This window comes from Cannabis sativa, chromosome X (genome assembly GCF_029168945.1).
Source record: "Cannabis sativa cultivar Pink pepper isolate KNU-18-1 chromosome X, ASM2916894v1, whole genome shotgun sequence".
Taxonomy (NCBI): domain Eukaryota; kingdom Viridiplantae; phylum Streptophyta; class Magnoliopsida; order Rosales; family Cannabaceae; genus Cannabis; species Cannabis sativa.
In genome coordinates, this window is record NC_083610.1 from 83,634,056 (window position 1) to 83,654,617 (window position 20,562).

General features: G+C 31.3%; 1 protein-coding gene and 1 non-coding gene across 4 annotated transcripts; one reads left to right on the plus strand and one right to left on the minus strand.

Moving 5' to 3' along the window:
* Positions 1 to 4,261: 4,261 nt before the first annotated feature.
* LOC115701158 (transcription factor bHLH110) lies at positions 4,262 to 8,691 on the minus strand. 3 transcript variants are annotated; one of them, XM_030628878.2, is made up of 7 exons: positions 8,149 to 8,691; positions 6,923 to 7,847; positions 6,201 to 6,341; positions 6,018 to 6,083; positions 5,524 to 5,589; positions 5,042 to 5,101; positions 4,262 to 4,711 (listed from the first exon to the last, which is right to left on the minus strand). In XM_030628878.2, exons 1-7 carry the CDS (start codon positions 8,331 to 8,333, stop codon positions 4,577 to 4,579), a joined length of 1,578 nt encoding a protein of 525 aa, XP_030484738.2. In that variant the 5' UTR covers positions 8,334 to 8,691; the 3' UTR covers positions 4,262 to 4,576. The 3 variants fall into 3 exon arrangements, 2 of the variants coding, with proteins under 2 accessions (XP_030484738.2, XP_030484730.2); XM_030628870.2 differs by having other exon boundaries at positions 6,201 to 6,344; positions 8,149 to 8,688; XR_004008519.2 differs by having other exon boundaries at positions 4,688 to 4,711; positions 5,524 to 5,697; positions 6,201 to 6,344; positions 8,149 to 8,688.
* An 8,007-nt stretch (positions 8,692 to 16,698) lies between these two features.
* On the plus strand, positions 16,699 to 16,805 carry LOC133032850 (small nucleolar RNA R71). The gene has a single exon (XR_009685439.1). It is a non-coding gene; the product is annotated as a small nucleolar RNA R71 (small nucleolar RNA).
* Positions 16,806 to 20,562: the final 3,757 nt, after the last annotated feature.

Consider the following 20,562-nt stretch of genomic DNA (forward strand, 5'->3'; position numbering starts at 1 on the left):
CCCTCCCATATCCCCTATGGCCACTTGACATAGCCTCAAGGGGTATAGTAATGCTAGATTGAAGCTGCAACAACATAACATTTAATATTCAAGAATTCTTACTGGTACATAGGCTTCCATCGAAGTCACTCCAATTTTAAGATCATTATTAACTTAGAATCAATTAGTATTTTTTAATTATGGTAAAATTTAATTATTATCTTTTAAAATAAAAGATAAGATCAAATATTTCAAAGGTATTATGCGGCTAAACCCTCTCAACTATTATTTTACTTGCATTTAAACCTCCAAGTTTAAATTTTAGTGATAAAACCTACCAATCTCCACTTCTGTTTACAAGTCAAAGGTATCGTCTATAAGAGTGGTTATGTGCCAGCATGGATTGCGCCACATGTAAATAAATATACAGGTGTTACATTCATATTAGTCCACATAATTATACATATTTAAATATTATAAAAAAATAAAATTAAAAAAATAAAAGAAAATCCAAAAATTAAAATAATTAACTAAAAAAATACTTCTCTCTTTCCCGTAAACAGTATCTCTCCCCTAAATGCTAAAATTTTATTTTGTTTTGTTTTTTTCAACAATCTTAAACCATTTTAAAGTTTATTCTTCTTCTTACAGGCAGCGGTTAGATCTGGGCAAGGGCCGGTCAGAGCTGGGATGAAATCGGTCGAATTTGGTTCGAGATCGATCAAATATAGGCTGGGCTCCTTCAATCTCTCTCGATCTTGGCTCCGATGGTGCAAACGCCATGGTTCCTAGTGTGTGGGTAGCACTACTACAAAAATAGGTTTTTCCGACGTTTTTAAATAGTCATTTAAAGTATTCTCGTCGGTTTCTATAACCGTCGCCTATACGACCGTCGTAAAACGGGTGTACTAGGCGACGGTTCAAAACCGTCGCAAATGTGGGTTTCCCGACGGTTTTAAACCGTCGGGAATGTAAAAAAAAAAGAAAAATCTATATTTTCCCCTATTTTTTTTCCTCCATTCGCTTTATAATTTTACCTAAATTAAAATAAAAGAACTAATTAATTTTGTTACAATAACAACTAACTTTAAAACACATTAAATTTATATAATAACAAAATAAATATATATAACAAATAGAAAAGTATACAAATAAATAAATGTATTTATACCGAGCTTGGAGAGAGAGAAAGAGAGAGAGGGAGAAGGACAGGAGGTGGTGGTAGTTCGACGTATGAGACGAAGATGAGAAGGACACCGATTGGAGGTGGTGGTGGTCCGACGTATGCGACGAAGAGTAGAGGAAAACCGACGGGAAGAGGGGTGGGTGGAGATCGATGGACGAGAGAGAGAAGAAGAAATGGAGATCGAGAGAGGGAGGAAGACGGCGAGAGTGGAGGGCGATGGTGCGGAGGCGTGGGTGGGGTTTTGGAGAGTTAAGATTTTCGTTTTAGGGTGTGGGAAATGGAGAAGAAATATGTGAGAAGATATAGGTGGGCATGTGGGAAATAGAAAAAAAGTAGGTGGGAACGTGGGAAATGTGGCAAGAAGTAGGTGATGATTTTTCAATGGACCCTTATACGCGACGGTTTAAAACCGTCGCCTATACTATATGCGACAGTTTTAAACAGTCGCCTATATTATAGACGACGGTTTATAAAGGTCCATTAAAAAATTGCATTTTATTAAAAAAACGTCGCCTATTTTGTTTACTACAATTTTAAACGGTCGGGAATACTAAATTTTTCTCGACGGTTTTAAATAGTTACTTAATTTTTTTAGCGATGGTCCTCGAAAAAAATTATTTTTAGGACCATCGCGAATTCTGATATTTGTAGTAGTGTAGGTTCTAACCCAGTCTCTTCTTCTCCTCATTTTCTTTGTTGGCTTCATTTCTCTTGTAGGCGGCACCAATCTCTCAAGTTCGCTTGAGAGAAAGGCTAGATGAGTGCTGAGAGGATGACAAGGTTCTTGTGGCTATTTTGGATGCCAATGGCATCAACCTCATATCTACACTTAGATGCCGACTTTGGAGAAGATAATGGCTGATTCTGTTAGAAGATTCCTTTTTTTTTTCGATTAAAAATATATTGATTTTTTTAGTTATGATTTATGATATGATTTAGTTTAATTTAAGTTTGTAGATGATAGAAAATAGATATAATAATTTTTTGGTCATTTTATTCAAATGCATACTGTTGCAATTTTTTTTATTCAAATGCATGATTAGAAAAAAAAGGTTTGATACATTAAGTTCATGTTTAAAATCTAAGTTAATGGTGGTTGTAATTTCTTTTTATTTAGATTTAATCTTAAAATTGTACCAGATTTTGCTATGGGGTGGTGGTGGTGGGGTGGGAGTTGTCGTACAAAGAAAATGAAGGACAAAGCAGTGATAAAAGAATTTGAGAAAAAGAACAAAAAAAGAAAAAAAGAAAAAAAATGATTAAAGTATTAATTTTTTTTGTTAATTTTAAAATACAGATGTTACATTTATATTGGTCTACATAATTATACATATTTAAGTATTATAAAAAAATTAAAGAAAATCCAAAAATTAAAATAATTAACTAAAGAATAATTACCACATGTATATTTGTTTACATGTGGCGTAATCCATACTGACACATAACTACTTTTATAGACGACACCTTTGATTTGTAAAGAGAAGTGAAGATTGGTAGGTGTTACAACAAAAAATTGAGTTTGGAGAGTTAAATACAAGTAAAATGATAGTTGGGAGGATTTAACCGCAAAAAATTCTATTTAAGATATTAAAAATACTGTATTAAAGTTTAAAATTTGTTCATGTTAAACTTTAAATATCATATTTAAAATTATCTTATTAGATATTTTATTTAAAAGTGGTAAGATTCTAATTTAACTTAGATATTTTAAAATAGAAATACTATTAGATTTTATTTTTTGAAAAGATATTTTAGTTATTAATAACCAAATTTTTGAAATAAACATTAAATTTTATTTATTTATTAAATAAAATTTCATAATTATCCCACTTTTATGATTTGCTATATTTAGTTTTATTTTAAATTATTTAATGCAAATAATTTATAAAACCTATTATTTAATTTGGTCTAATTGGGTGTGATTAAATTAATTTTAGATTCAATGATCCAAATTAATCATAGACAATTGTTGGTAGAAAAATTAAAAGTGACATTTGCCAACGCATTACATTAATACACTGGCAAAAGTCATGTACTTACCAGCACACTTTTACTCTGTTAAAAAATATCAAGGGATTGGTGTTTAGCTTGCTATGCCAGGGCAAATATGAGTTGTGTTGGTAAAAATATATTTTGCCAGCGTAAATGTGCACTGGTAAAACTATGACCCTTTTACTAGTGTTGTTTGCGAGATGCGTTGGGAAAAGTGACTTTGCCAGTGCAATTACAAAATGAGCTAGCAAAAGCGACATTTCTTGTAGTGTCCTTACCGTGGCTTTTGCTCGGGTGTATTTGAAATAAGGTCACTCAATAAACGGTCTCATCAACACACTATTTATCTCATCAGAAACTCGAGGCAGGACTGAATCAAGCACCAATTAGTTTAACGCATCATCAGACAGACTATGAGAGGAATAAAGACTGAAAATAATCTTCAAACACCGTAGCTATACCATTAGGCGACTCAACCCAGGTCTTATCTTTATTAAAAATTCCACCAATACCATTTTATTTTACAATAAGTGGCACTTTGATGGAAATAGACAGAATTTTTATCACCCAGTTTGAGCCAAGAGTTTACGAGACGTCCAATACTTCTCATTATACCATTAGGTTTTATATTATTTATTAAATCAAAATGTGTGGAACTCAATATTAAATTATACTAATAATAATATATCACATGTTGTAGTGCTTGACACGATTCCCTTTTCCATTTCCTTTGCGAAATAAAGTATTTCTGTGTAAGTCGAGCTAATATAATTTCACTCTAAAAGTAATAATAACAAAGCTTTTCCACAAATGAGAATGTGTTTCACATTCATGATTTACCTCTTGGGAATAGAAAATATGAGTTACTTTGATATTGGAGAAAAGTTATTATATATATATATAGATTAAACAAAATTATGAAAGGAAGGATTACGACACTCTATAAGTACTCCATAAGTAGGACTAACATAACAAATTACCTTTAATAAGATGACATAATGAATTGGTATAATTTTTTTTTTTGTATAGTAGTACTACTAGTGTGTGTAACTAGCAAATGTGAATAATTATTTCAAATTAAGAAACTACCCTGCTCTTTAATTATATATAATACATTTATAATTAACTAATGTTTCAGTACATAAATAATTTGTTAACGGATCAAATTTGGTCTATCCTGGATTAATTCCCTTTTTTAACAGGATGACCAAATTTGCTCCATTAAACTACTATATAGATCAGTGAGACTGAGAGATCACTTTTAAAGCACTTGAGCTTAAGAGAAATTATTCAATCATGAGTACTTGGCTGATGATGGCGAGTTGTAATAATAAATAACATTACCTTAATCTGTTTATTTGGATAAAATATAATTAATTAATTAATTAATTAATTAATCAAGTTATTCCAGTACTGTAGTTAATTAGGCCACATACTTCCACCACCACCATCGCCCGTTACGTAAGACATGCATGACAAAGGCACTAGACAAAGTCCTCGACTTCTGAGATCCCCCTTTTCATCTGATACACTTCCATAATCTTCTTTTACACCCTGAAATTGTAAGCAATAACTCTCTTTGTTAGTTATGTATATATATATATATATAGGACAAGTTCAGTAGAACATTTATGTTTTAAACCTCCAAGAAATTATATAGTATAGGCATTACTGTATTCATTTTTAAAAAAATTCTGAATAATTTGGAATTTAAAGATTCAGATGATTTAGTTACACACATACTTGTTTGTGTAACTGAATATTTACACAATTATATGAAAAAAATTTAGTTATAATTTCCCTAAACGCTAAAAGTAGAGACCTAATTCTACTATATATATATATATAAAGTCATAATGATACTACATATGTATGTACACATACCCTTTGCGTTGATTTAATGATCTTCTTTCGTGAAGATTTCATGTATGGAACGCTTAGTGTCTGCATTTAGAGACATGCAATAATGCAAATTAAGTACACAGATCTTCTATCAAGTATAGAGAAAGAGAAAAATAAAATAAGAAGATACATAATGTTGGTGATAATGCCACGAATATTTGGCATATACTAAGGGTTCAATTTCCCACTTCTTAGACAATTTTTTTTTTAAGTAAAAAAAATGAGAATTATAATCCCATTAGTAAGTTCGGCACGCACTCTTTGTATAGACAATTTTACATGTGTAATTATTCATAGATGTTTTATATATAGTACCACTATTAATTCAGAGATGAAAAAGTTTCATGTGATATGTTTCGATCGATGTGTCATCATCAGCTGAACTTTCTTCACACACAGACATATATATATATACATAGTAAGAGGGATAAGATATTTATTAAGAAGGGAAAGTAAATATGTACCTCGACTTGGTTTTGAAGAAATTTGATGTATCCTATAGCCTCCATTAGTACGGAAGCTGTGTCTGTCTGCATATGTAAAATGACGGCAGCCAAGCAGTGCAAAATCTTATAAGAGTTTTCAACACAACTACTCCTTGAGCTATTTACTGTTTCAATATCTCCAATTCTTGATTACTATATATATTAAACAATGTCTTTAAGTTCTAGTTCATTTTTTCGTTAGGTGCTAGTACTGTGTTTAGAAGTCAAAGATTTTCAAAAAAAAAATAATTAATAAAGACGTAATAATTATGCCAAAATTTCTGCGATTTTAACAGTTCTACTATTTATGCATTAATACAAATATCTCTATTAAGTCTCAGAAAATATAGATACAGAAATAAATTATGCTAAACGATTCGAACGTACTTTGATGAAATTTAGCAACTAATTATATATATATATATATCAGTAACAATAGAATTTAACTTCACTATATATATATATGTAGTTACCTTGCCAAATGGGGACACCAACTGTTGAAGGGCTGCAATTCTATCTCCTAATTTTTCTTTTCTAACCTGTACACATGATATATATTTATTAATCGACTATATATATAAAGAATTATATTGGAGTGTATACGAAGAAGGGTGTAAATAATTTGTACATAAAGTAAGAGTGAGTTGTTTTGGTACTTTAAAAGGTGGGCAGGCTGATCGTGACTCCGTCCGTGGCTTCTTATTTGGTGCAGACTGCATTGTCCTAATTTTTGGTTCTATCAAACTGCCTCTGCCTCCTCTTTTAGCTACTGTTATTTCAGTATTGATAAAGGATGGCTTCTAATTCCACACAAAAAACAAATTAATATATACATTTATATGTAAAATTCCATTAATTTTACTCATATATATATAAATAAAACATAAAACATATATATATCCCAACATTATGTATGTTTCCTTTATCCATTAATATAGATCTCCAACAGTACAAGTATAAGTAGTGTCATGTAAAAAAAAAAAAAATAACGTTCGACTAAATGCATATATACATATTTTCTTTCTTTCCAACTTTTGGGTAAATATATTTTTATCTTAAATAAAATGAGACAAAATATAAATTATAGTAGAGTTACATATATCTCTCTCTTTAAAATATATATATATATATATTGTGATTTGTAGTTAACATCAGATCCCTTTCAATAGATAAGCTTGCATTAAATTAATTAATTAAAGTGTTAAGCATATAATTAATTACTTTAATGATCAAGATATATCTAAAATGATTTAATTAGTAGATAAATAGAAAATACAGAGATGTTTAACCAAATAGTACCAAATACGAATCAAAATTTCGAAAATTTATGAAAATAGTAATTAGAGAGAGAGAGAGAGAGAGAAGAGAAAATGATTACCCTTTTACTAAGGCCACTTGAAGGCCTTTGCGGTAAGTGCATCTGGTGAAGTTGTAATGGACTACCACAAAAATTGTTAGAAGGAGTACTCTCCCTGAAAGACTGATTATGATGATGATCATGACCAATTGAATTGATATCCAAGCTACAAGTCACCGAGATATTGGACGATGGAGACGGCGATAATTTGTTGAATAAGTTGGAAATATTTATACTTGGATAAATCTGACTAAACTGTCCTCTACTACCCACTGCAGCCATTAAACCACCAAAACTACTACCACCAGTCATATTATTATTATTGTTGTTGTTGTTGTTGTTGTTGTTGGAATCGAACTCTGAAGTAGTTGATGAGGAAATCTGCTGATTCTCTACGTTGACTACTTGCTGACCGGTTGAGTAGGACAATGTTTTGACCATGAGATTTTTATGATGATGATGATGATGATCAGTGACATTACTACTGCTAATACTACTATTATTATTATTACTACTACTGCTGAGATCACCGGGCTTGAGAAAAAAGTGGGCGTAATCATCATTATTAACATGATTAGTACTGTTGGAGAGAGGACTAGTACTGCTTGTTGTAGTAGAAGTACAACTATTTAAAATTTCTGTGAATTTCGGGAATGATGATTCCGATTCTTCCTCAATTTTCGCTGCAAGGTTCATGTCGTACGAGGCTGAATGATCATGAGTAACAGTAGTAGAAGTAGTAGTAGTAGTAGAAGGATTACAATTAGTCCACGGAAACCCGAATTCGAGGTTGACCATATTGGAAGAGTTGATAGAAATAATATTATCATGATGATCAATATTATCCCTACTACTTTTCACAGCCCTTTTACTCGACTCTGATGAGACCATTACATCGTAGTTGTAGTTGGGGTTAATGGTGTTACCAAAGCTATTATTAATATTGCTGCAAACATATACAGTACACAATAATATAAACAATATTTTAATTTCGATAATAATGTGTATATGCATGGTAGTACTTTCATGAGGTGATTGATTTTAAAACATCAAATCAACACTAAAGAAATAAATTAGATTCCGAAAATTATACAAATATTTTAATATTAATGACAATTAGGATATATAATTAAATGGTAAAGTTTATGAACACGCAAGAGAAAGGAAAAGATGAATATATATATATATATATGATTATTATTGAGGGGAGAAGATTTCGAGGTGAGATAAGAGAAAGGTATACTTACAAAGTGGATGGAGTAGTAGTAGTAGTAGTGGGTGATGAGGACCAAGTGTGGTGAGTGGTGCTTCCAAATCCATAGCAAGATGGGGTAGCGCCTAAAGGTACTAGTAGCAGTGGATGAGGAGACCCAACAACCTGGTCTGGGAGCTGCTGCTGCTGCTGGTGGTGGCCGAGATTTGCAGACTCCATGATGATTATAATTAAGTGGTTTTAAAAATAAATTAAAGCTTCAGAATCCCAATATATCACCAATAATAAAAATGTGCCTAACTATAGAGAGAGAGAGAGAGGGAAATTATTAGCTTTGGTTTGATCGATCATAATCGATGGTAGAGAGAAACCAAGTAAGTAGTGACTCCCATATGATGGTCTTTCTCTTTCTTTCTTTCAACTTTGCTTTTAGCTAGCTAGCCACTTTTCTCAGTTTTTTTTTTTTTGTTTTTCCTCTTTACTCTTTCAAGTTTCATCTTAATATATATGTATATATAAAGTAGCCTTGAAAAGAAAGTTAGAAGAGAGAGAGAGAGAAGAGGAGAGAGCGTGAGTTTTTTTTTTTTTTTTTTTTATATCTCTCTACAGTAGCATAAGCATACTATACTCTCTTTCTCTCTCACACTTTAATTCTAATTTATAAATATTCTTTCTGTGAGCATCTTTTTTTTATAGTTATGTATATTTTATCATAAAAAATGGAGCACTCTCTCTCTGCAATTACAGGAAGATGATTATACTTCGTCTATGCCATGATTAATATCCAAGCCTTCGATCCCAAGGCTGTCAACTAAGGTCCCAGATGAGAATAATGATAGCTACCACGCGCTATATACCTTCTTTCCCTCTAATCCCCACTTTGTGTCGACTGTGTTTGGTCGGTAATTAAACCTAGATCGATCCATATATCATTGTTTAAATAATTACGTCATTTTTACGCCATAATAAAATAAAATAAAAACATAAACAAAATAAAAGGATATTTATTTGTAAATGAATATAGTTATCACTATATCAGCTTTCCATCGAAAAAGAAGTTAAATTCATTTTATAAAATATATGTTATTTTTGTTGCAACGTACAATTTATAACCTACAAAAGCAAAAAGAGTTAAATATATGTGATTTTTATGTATATATATATGTCTAGTTTACTAGTCAATGACTTTTATTATTACACATGGAAAAGATTAAGACTAAACGCTACCTTAGTAGCGCCATTTTTTGTTGCATATAATTATTAATTTGAAAGTTATTAGCTAGGGCCCCCTTTCTTTTTTGCATTAATGTAACTTCGATAATAGTAAAAGATGAGTTCATATTGGATAGTATGTGAAAAATTAATATTATTTATAATAGTATGACTTACTCCATTCATGATCATTTCAATTAATTTTTAATTGGTTTTGACATAATTTTTGTCTAACATCCTATAAAGTGGCATATATTCTTGTAATAAATAATGTGCATTTCTTTTTCAAAAAAAAAAGCCTCAACCACCCAACATCAACAAATACTCTAATTAAACGGTGTGGGTTAGAATTTCTTCAAAAATAGCTGCATGATCACCAAATCATACTACTTACTTGCAGTCAAACCAAGTTTGGTTAAAGCATAAGCAACACTATTAATAAAAGACCTCTTACAATGAATAAAATTAACAACTTTGAGCCTATTATCATCCACCACTAGACCTAAAAAAGTAATAAGAGAGATATTATTTTTAATTTTAAACGTAACACTCAAACAATCAAATTCAATAATAATACTGTCATACTCAAAAGAAAGACATTGGGACAAAGTCTTTCTAATCGACAAATCTTCGGCCACCTCGGGCACAAATTGTCTCTAATAACCATGCCACTACAATTAAGAGATGAGGAGCTTTCCATTTGGGAGCTCGAGCTGCTTTGGGAGAGAGGCACTACTAGAAAAATAGACTTCAAGAACCCACGGTGAGTACTCTAAAACTGCTTAGTGACCCTTTTACTGTACGTCACTAATTGTGAATGACTGAAAAGACAGTATATAATGACCATTCAATGTAGTTACTTAATTCTTTTAGAGTCCCTCGCCCCTCACCGTGCGTCACTGTAAGCTTTTAGGGTCCGACATTATCAATCTATAAAAGTAGCAGCAACCCACAATTTACTAATGATTATTATTAATATTTTCCTTTTTATACAAATTTGAATCCAAAAATATTGTTGTATATTGTATAGTTGCAAATGTAGTTCTACAAATATAACAATTTTTTTTTGCTTTGAATTGGAGATGATGTTTGTTTTTGTTATATAGAATTTTTAATAAATTTAACATTAAAAAAAACAAAATAATTATGAGAAATTGCACTTTCTATTAGTTGGATGATAAAATTTTGGGTCGAGAACTAAATGATATACTACAGACAACAAAAATTATATACCATATAATAAAAATATATACATATAATAAAAAATAAAACAATATAATATAATATTATTAAAAAAAATGTATATACCATATTAACAAAATTATGTATCACCTTTACATATAATAAAATAAAAAACATGCATGATCTAAAATAAAATAATATACAATAAAACTTATATACCATATAACAAAAATTATATACATTACAATAGAAATATATATATAATAACAAATGAAAATAAAAAATATATGATGCTAATAAAATTATATATCATGTCAATAAAAGTACAATAAAAAATAGAACTTAAATATTATTTAAATAAAATAATATACCGTATAACAAAAAAATATATATAACATTCACCAAAACATATATACTAACAATAATAATAATGAAAATATATATTCCTGATATATATGTATACTATATTATTATATACCACAATTATATATATATATATACCGTGACAATAAAATTGTATACTATTATTGTATATAATAAAGGGGCTTTTTCATTTCTACACTTCAAAATAATTTATTTTGCATTTTTACGAAATTCTACATATAAACTCCTATTGCAACTAGCGCTGCAACCTAAATAGGAACCCCTATTGCAACTAGCACTGCAACCACTTTAGAAACCCAAACCGTAAATTTGAAAAAAAAAAAAAAGTTAAAAAAATAGTATATGGGATAACACTACTAGAAAAACAGGTTTTAGTGACACACATTGAGTAACTCTAAAACTATTTAGTGACACTTCAATGCGCGTCACTAATGAGGGTGACTGGAAAGACAGTTTTTAGTGACACTCCCTATAATAAAATAGAAACTAATTAAATATTATTTAAAATAAATAATATATCATACATTTAAAATATATCAAAATAATAATTAAATATATATAGCATGCTAATAAAATTATATACATATATTAAAATATTTGTATTATGCTAACAAAATTATATACCACTATTATAGTAAATAAAAAATAAATATCATCTAAGAATAGTAATATATCATACAACAAAACAGAAATATATTGTACAATAAAATATATATACCATAGCAGATGGATACAAAATATTGCAGCAGCAGGAGCAAATTTGCCACTGGAGCAAAGAAGCTTGGGGGAGATTAAATGTTCCTAAACATAGTTTTATGTTATGGATTGCAATGTTAGACAGGTTGAAAACCAAAGAAAGACTTCACAGGTTTCAAATGGTGAACGATGATGAGTGTGTGCTGTGCAGAACAACCACGAAAACATCTCAGCATTTATTTTTTTCCTGCAATTTTTCACAGCAGGGACTTCAGCAAGTTAAGAGATGGCTGGGATGGAACATGGTTTCTTCCTCCTTGAAGAACATTATCAGGTGGATTGAAAGAGCAAAAATAGGCAAATTCAAGAAAGAAGTATTTTCAGCAGCTATTGCGGGATTGGTTTACATGATTTGGAAGAGCAGAAATGAAAAAATATGGAATGATAAAATAGTTCCAGTCGACATAATTGTACAGCAACTTCAAATAGCAGTAAAGAATAGAATCACAAGTGTAAAGCCAAAGAAGATACAGCAAAAAGATTTACAATGGTTTGATGCTTTGTAACTAATAGCAAGTAATTGAATCATCAGGTGCTCTAGCAATTAATATATACTGTAAATAGATTTGAGGCCTTGCTATATCAGGTGCTCTTAGTTTGTACAAATCGTTTTTAGTAATGCACTTCATGACTGATTTACCAAAAATATATATATATATATATATATATATATATACCAACAACACACAATAACTCATAAAAAATTAAAAAAAAGAAGACACAACTTTCAAATAAATGTTGCGATATTTAGCACACGCAAGTGTACGTATCGTTTCAAGTAGTAGACTCACTAGGAGTGAGGTCGATCCCACAGGGAGTGGAGTTAAGTACGTTAAAATTAAACTTTTACTTCTATTTGATTAAATAAAAGATAGGAAAAACAATGAAGTATAAGAAAAATAGTTGGAAGCAACGATTCGAGAAAATTGATAGTTAATAAACTAGGGTGTCGATTTCAATTGTTTTTATTGAATATGGCTTAATATGATTATTTTCCTAATATTAATTCCTATGCAATAGCAGGTTTACTAAGGTAATTTATAGTCTTCTCAGATATATAAACCTCAACTACATGCAAATTTTCTACTTTCGTGATAAATTTAACATGCAACAGGCATTAAACACAGAAACCCTATAAGCTATCTAAACCATATAGGTACTCTCGTCCTATATCGAAATTCAGTTCTATTCTACTATAGCATATTTGACACTCACTTCTCAGATCTCGCATCAAAATCATAGACAGTTAATTGGTGATCAGGCAATTAAAAGTAATTAAGCACAAATAAAATAGAATACATAGAAATTAGGGGGAAAATTAATCATATTAAAACCATAAACAATGTTAAACAATATCCATCTAACCCTAATAAAGTGTTTAGCTACACATGTTCATTGAAGCACAATTACACATATTAACTTTAAGAAAAGAGATGAAAATAGAGAAGAGAAGAAAAGAAGAATGCTGAAAACCCTGAGCAGTATGTCTCCAAAAGATTACGCCGATCTCTACTCTGTATCTGAACTCTCACTTTTTTTCTCTCTGACATTGCTTTATGAAATCAACTCCCTTCTTCCCTTTATATAGGCATTGAAGGCCTAAAAATATGGAAAAAACGCAATATTTAAATTCCCACTCGAATTTAAATTTTTGGGAAACCTCAAACGAGATATTTTTTTCTGCTGCGTCGACTGATAGTATTTGGACCATAACTCTCTCAATATTGCTCGGAATTGAACGATTCAAGATGTTCCGGAAAGATAAAAGAGAGATCTAGAACTTTCATGTTTTGACTTTTTCCAAAATCCAATCAGAAAACCGTCGAATTCAGGCTTGAAGTTTCGGCTTCCACAATTTTCTCTATAAAAAATATCATGATATTTTTTATCTTTTTCCCATCTTTTTCTCTGATATTTTTCTAATCTTCTTCTATTTTAAATCTGTAAAAATAAAAGATAACAAGCGTAAAAATGCTCCAAACACGATTAAAACTTAATTAAAAATATACTAAACTTAATCTAAAATTAATACTAAAAATAACCTAACAAATTCCCCCAAACTAAGCTTTTACTCGTCCTCAAGTAAAACACTAAATAAACATTAAACAAGTCAATCTCCAAAACATGAGTAATTTTCAAGTAGGTTCAATAATATGATTATGAAAAAATTCACTTATACATACAATCCGTAATTTCGCCTCAATTACACCCTTGACATATTTCAATTTATTTTCATTTAGCTCATCAAACCATAGAATGCAATTAACTAACAATTAAACCACTTTATGTATGCCAATTACAATCATCAATCCACTAACCAAAAATTCCATATGCTTGCAATACTTACTATTCTCCACTAATATAGATTAATGCACAACCAAGAATCAGAAGGTCTTTCTAGGCTTGTAATGTTAGGCTTAGGGTAAAGGTAGTTGAAATGGTCATTTATGCTTTACTATACCATAAGCTTCTCCAATCATGTCACCCACAATATTTTTCACACAATCCCAATACCCTTTTTTCTAATTACATGAGAGATATATTCTTCAACAAGGGTGCAACAACTTTATATTTATCTTTTTTTTTTTTTTTCTAGATTTGACACTAGTTGTGAGATTTTTCTTTCTTTTCTCCTTTTTTTCAAGTTGTTGTCAATCAATTTTTTTTTTTTTTTATATTCTCTCAATTTTCACACTTTTTCCACACACATACAACAAACTTCCCATCCAAATTCCCCCAAACTAAAGATCTACTTATGGTATGATTAGGGTCAAATTGTGGATATTCATGGGTTTATCTTTTTATGCTCAATATGTGTAAAACAAAGAATAGGTTAAGGCTCAAAAAAAGGTAACTATGATAAAAATTACAAGGATGGCTTGAAAGGTACAATCGATCCAAAAAATTGCCTAAATCACTTTCCTAATCATGCATAATTTATTATTTCGCCTCAAATAGCAAGCAAGCAAGTTCTAGAATTTATTTCAAACAATTTTCCACATTCCACAATCAGCATACATAAAATAATTCAATTAGTAGCAAATTACCTAATATGATTCCATGCTCAAAATTGAAATTAGTCAAGAATGTAATATCACCAAGCACACAGATTTTTCGAAAATAAGTGAACTTTTCAAATCATGCTATCTACCTACTTTTAAATTGGCTCACATTAAGAAAATTGACTCAAAACAATAAAAACTAAAAACTAAAAATTAAAAGACATAAAACTCTAAGAAAAAAAATTGAAGTCACCTCCCCAAACTAAAGTGACACATTGTCCCCAATGTGACATTAAAGAAAAAGGAAAGGAAACTTACCTGAGCGCCACATCAGTATGGCGGTGGAGGTGGTGGCGGGTAGAATCCACCTCTCGCATCCATGAGGGCCTTTGTGCCAAATGAAGAAAACTGACCTCCAATGTTGCAAATTTTAAAGCTTTCCTTAGATTGAGAGTCACCTTCATATTTCCCACACAACAGTCTTTTCATACGTCGTCGAACAGTTCGAAATCGTTCTTTAGACTTCCCTTTCGTCTTGTTGGTAGTGACTTCTCGATCATCCTTTACAACTTCGACTCGACAACAAGTAGGAATTTCAATTGCGGTAAATACCTTGAAAGTCTCTTCTTCTTTTTGAACACGCAACTTTAACTCCCCCTTCTGTACATCAATTAATGCTCTTCCTGTTGCTAGGAATGGTCTTCCAAAGATGATAGGAATATTCTCATCTTCCTCCATGTCAAGTATTAAGAAATCAGCAGGGAAGATGAACTTACCAACCTTTACCAAGACATCTTCAATTATACCCCGAGGATGAGTCAAAGACCGATCTGCCATTTGTAAAGTAACTGTTGTGGGTTTGGCTTCCCCTAATTTTAATCTTTTGAACATTGATAGGGGCATTAAGTTGATACTGGCTCCCAGATCACATAAAGCTTTTGTTTGTATAGAACCCCCTATTGAGCATGGGATGTTGAAACTACCCGGATCTTTTAGCTTGGGTGGTAGTTTCTTTTGCAAGACCGCACTGCACTCTTCAGTAAGTGCCACCATCTCAAATTCTTCCAACTTTCTTTTCTTAGATAGGATATCTTTCATGAACTTTAGATAAGTTGGCATCTGTTCCAAAGCCTCTATGAATGGGATGTTGATATGCAGTTTCTTGAATATTTCAAGGAATTTTGAAAACTGCTTATCTATCTTATTCTTCTGAAGTCTTTGAGGATAAGGAATTTTGATGTGATGGTCAATGCCGATGGGTGGTGGAGTTTCTTTTTGTTGAAGACCTGCCGCAGTCTTCTTCTTTGTTGTTGTTGGTGCTGATGTTCATCTTCTTCATTCTCTGGCTTAGCTTGGCTCGGGCCATCATAACTCTTTCCACTCCTCAAGGAGATTGCTTTACATTGCTCTTGTCCTTTTACCTCACTAGTGCTAGGTGAATTTTCTTGAGCTTGTTTTGCCACTTGAGTAGCCAATTGTTCCATCTGAGTTTCTAGAGTTTTAATAGAGGATCTAGTCTCCATCATGAATTGGAGCAATAAATCAGCTTGGATATTGGATCCTCCACTAGGACTTTGTTGTTGCACCGTATTTTGTTGGTTTTGTTGGGGCCGATTTCTCTGCCGGTAGAACGCCCGCCGGTTGCGCCCATAATTATTATTTTGGGCATAGTTTCCAATGGCTTTTGCTTGATCCATTGGTAAACTATTCACATCCAATGGGACATTCCTCATGTGGGTGAGGACCTCCACATAGCTCACAAACCACCCGAGCTTGTTTTACTTGAACGAGTTATCGCTTTGTTAGGGCCTCTACCTGAGCTGTCAACTTGGTAATAGCATCCACTTCATACATACCTGCAACTTTTTTTAGATGGACCTCTTTCTGTTGACCATTGTTGGTTAGTCATGGCCATCTCTTCAAGTAATTCAAAGGCCTCATTAGCACTTTTCCTCATGAAAGCTCCACCAGCAAATGCAAGCATCTATGAGTGTTTGGGTTTCATTCATCAACCCATTGTAAAAGTTGTGCACTTGCACCACTTCTCAATCCCATGATTAGGGCACTTTCTCGCAAGTCCTTGAACCTCTCCCATGCTTCATAAAGAGATTCATTGTCCCTGTTGGGTGAAGTTATTGATATCAGCTCTCAGCTTGGCAATCTTTGCAGGAGGAAAGAACTTGGATAGGAATTTTAGGGCCAATTCCTCCCAAGTGTTGATAGAATGAGTTGGTAAAGAAATAAACTAACTTTTGGCTCGTTCCCTTAGTGAGAATGGGAACAGCCTTAGTCTGATGGCGTCATCGCTAACTCCGTTCATCTTGAATGTCTGGCACAATTCTTCGAAGTTGGCAAGGTGCATGTTTGGGTCTTCTGACGGTAGTCCCCCAAACTGGACTGAAGATTGGACCATCTGCAGTATGGCTGGCTTGATTTCAAAATTGTTTACGTCAACAGCAGGTGGCCTTATGCAGGATCGGGCCCCTGTTAAGTTAGGAAGTAAGTAGTCCCTCAGGCTACGGTCATTGTTGTTATGTCCATTAGCCTGGTCTTCTACACCTCCTCCGTTGTGTCCATTGTTGCCATTATTGGCGTTGTCAGCCATGACTTCTTCTTGTTCAATCTCTAGTGCCGCTCTTTCCAATTTTCTCCTCCTTCGTTTCTTCTACAGGTCTTTTCTATCTCGTGGTCAACAGTAATCCGGCATTGGTCCTTGACTTCTCATAAACTATTGAACCCGAAAGCGTAATAAGATCTCGAGACAACAGAGTTAGTACTTAAATTAGAAAGAAAAATCAAATTAGAACAAAATTTAATTTTTAATAATATTAACTATCACTCCCCTAAGAACGCGCCAAAAACTTGTTGCGATATTTAGCACACGCAAGTGTACGTATCGTTTCAAGTAGTAGACTCACTAGGAGTGAGGTCGATCCCACAGGGAGTGGAGTTAAGTACGTTAAAATTAAACTTTTACTTCTATTTGATTAAATAAAAGATAGGAAAAACAATGAAGTATAAGAAAAATAGTTGGAAGCAACGATTCGAGAAAATTGATAGTTAATAAACTAGGGTGTCGATTTCAATTGTTTTTATTGAATATGGCTTAATATGATTATTTTCCTAATATTAATTCCTATGCAATAGCAGGTTTACTAAGGTAATTTATAGTCTTCTCAGATATATAAACCTCAACTACATGCAAATTTTCTACTTTCGTGATAAATTTAACATGCAACAGGCATTAAACACAGAAACCCTATAAGCTATCTAAACCATATAGGTACTCTCGTCCTATATCGAAATTCAGTTCTATTCTACTATAGCATATTTGACACTCACTTCTCAGATCTCGCATCAAAATCATAGACTAAAATTGGTGATCAGGCAATTAAAAGTAATTAAGCACAAATAAAATAGAATACATAGAAATTAGGGGGAAAATTAATCATATTAAAACCATAAACAATGTTAAACAATATCCATCTAACCCTAATAAAGTGTTTAGCTACACATGTTCATTGAAGCACAATTACACATATTAACTTTAAGAAAAGAGATGAAAATAGAGAAGAGAAGAAAAGAAGAATGCTGAAAACCCTGAGCAGTATGTCTCCAGTATTACAGTTGATCTCTCTACTCTGTATCTGAACTCTCACTTTTTTTCTCTCTGACATTGCTTTATGAAATCAACTCCCTTCTTCCCTTTATATAGGCATTGAAGGCCTAAAAATATGGAAAAAACGCAATATTTAAATTCCCACTCGAATTTAAATTTTTGGGAAACCTCAAACGAGATATTTTTTTCTGCTGCGTCGACTGATAGTATTTGGACCATAACTCTCTCAATATTGCTCGGAATTGAACGATTCAAGATGTTCCGGAAAGATAAAAGAGAGATCTAGAACTTTCATGTTTTGACTTTTTCCAAAATCCAATCAGAAAACCGTCGAATTCAGGCTTGAAGTTTCGGCTTCCACAATTTTCTCTATAAAAAATATCATGATATTTTTTATCTTTTTCCCATCTTTTTCTCTGATATTTTTCTAATCTTCTTCTATTTTAAATCTGTAAAAATAAAAGATAACAAGCGTAAAAATGCTCCAAACACGATTAAAACTTAATTAAAAATATACTAAACTTAATCTAAAATTAATACTAAAAATAACCTAACAATAAAAAAAAATGTTAACAAAATTAATATAGATATACCATAATTTTTAAGTAATTTGCTTTTAATTTTTTAAAAAATTATTAATTTTTTTATGTGGCAAAAGACAATATATATAAATAATAAATATTCTAAAAAGGTTATTCCTCTACAAGTTTTGAAATGAACACATTTACTAACATAGTTCTGTGATTTAGGGTCATATGCTATATATAATTTATCTAAAACTTTGAGGGGCATGAGTTGGTTCCATCCCTTGTGGCGAGTGACTATTAGACCATCTCTAATGGAAGATTTAAATTTCGTGCTAAATTTGACACAAAAAATGAGTTTATGCTATATTTGACCCACTACTTGTAATTGTATCCCAATGCACAAGATGTAAAAAAAAAATAAATAAAAAAACATAATTGTTATATGATGGTCATTGAGAATATATAAAAATTATTATTTTTTATTCTTTTATTATTTAAATAATGATAATATAGTAAATAAAAAATCTAAACGTAAAAGTCGATCAGTAACATCATAGTAAATAAATAAATAGTATTCATTGTGGATTAAATTTGGCACAACTTTTAATATGTGCCAAATTTAGTACGCGTTTTAGATTAATAGAGTTTGTTTGGTACGTCGTATTACACCGTATTGTATTGTATAGTATTAGATTGAATAGTATTTTATATTTTTATATAAAATTATATGTGATATTAACTTTTATGGACACCTAAATATATAATGTTTTCGTGTAAATTAAAGTTTAACATAGTATTATATAAAAATATGATATATTATTGAATTCAATATAATTAATACAATACAATACGACCTAATACGACGTTCTAAACGAGTCTGAGTAAATTTTTCTAAGTATATTAAAATATAGGAATATACTACTATTTTAGGACTCTATTAAAGATGCTCATAGTTCCGAAAACATGAAGATCTATGATATATTTCGTGACAGGCTACCTTCTATTGAATGCCACCAATTAATATGTATATATAGTTCTATTTACTCGATCAAGCTTTGTTTTATATATAGAGATAATAAAATAAAAACCATGCTTCGCACCTTTAATCAGAGTTACTAGAATTAATAAAACACTTCGTACACATCACCCAGCAGAGAACTTAATTAATAATAAATAAAAACTTTTTAGAATACTGTGATAAGGTTAAAAGAAATATATAACATCAAGGTCAAAAAGAATTTATATTCTATGAACAGAGTGCTTTCGTAGATGATATGTTTTAATTAATCAATTTTCTGATATATATATATATTTATATATATAAATATATTTTGATATATATGAATGGGTATTAAGTAAAATTATTTGTGACTAAAATATAGTGTTTAGATACAAATGTGTTATAGTGCGAATTTTTTACTTAGAAATTTGAGACCAGGCTCCCATAAGAGTGACATGTGGACTCACATCCGTTAAGAATTGCTAAGCTGTCAAGAAGGGACTCCTTGAGAATAAATCTCGCCTGAACTAAACTCGCGAGATGATGTGAACGTGACAGAGTCTAGTCGCATTATCACGCTTTGTGTATTATGAAATAAATAGGATCAAGAAGGGTTTATACAGGTCGCGCATATCCCTAAGTATATGCGATGATTAAGTAGCCTTTACCTGCGACCTAGTAAAGATTGTTTCTTTACATAACAAATTGGTCCAAATGACCCAGCGTACTCAATGACTCGATAAGAACTCGCATGTCCTATGTTATC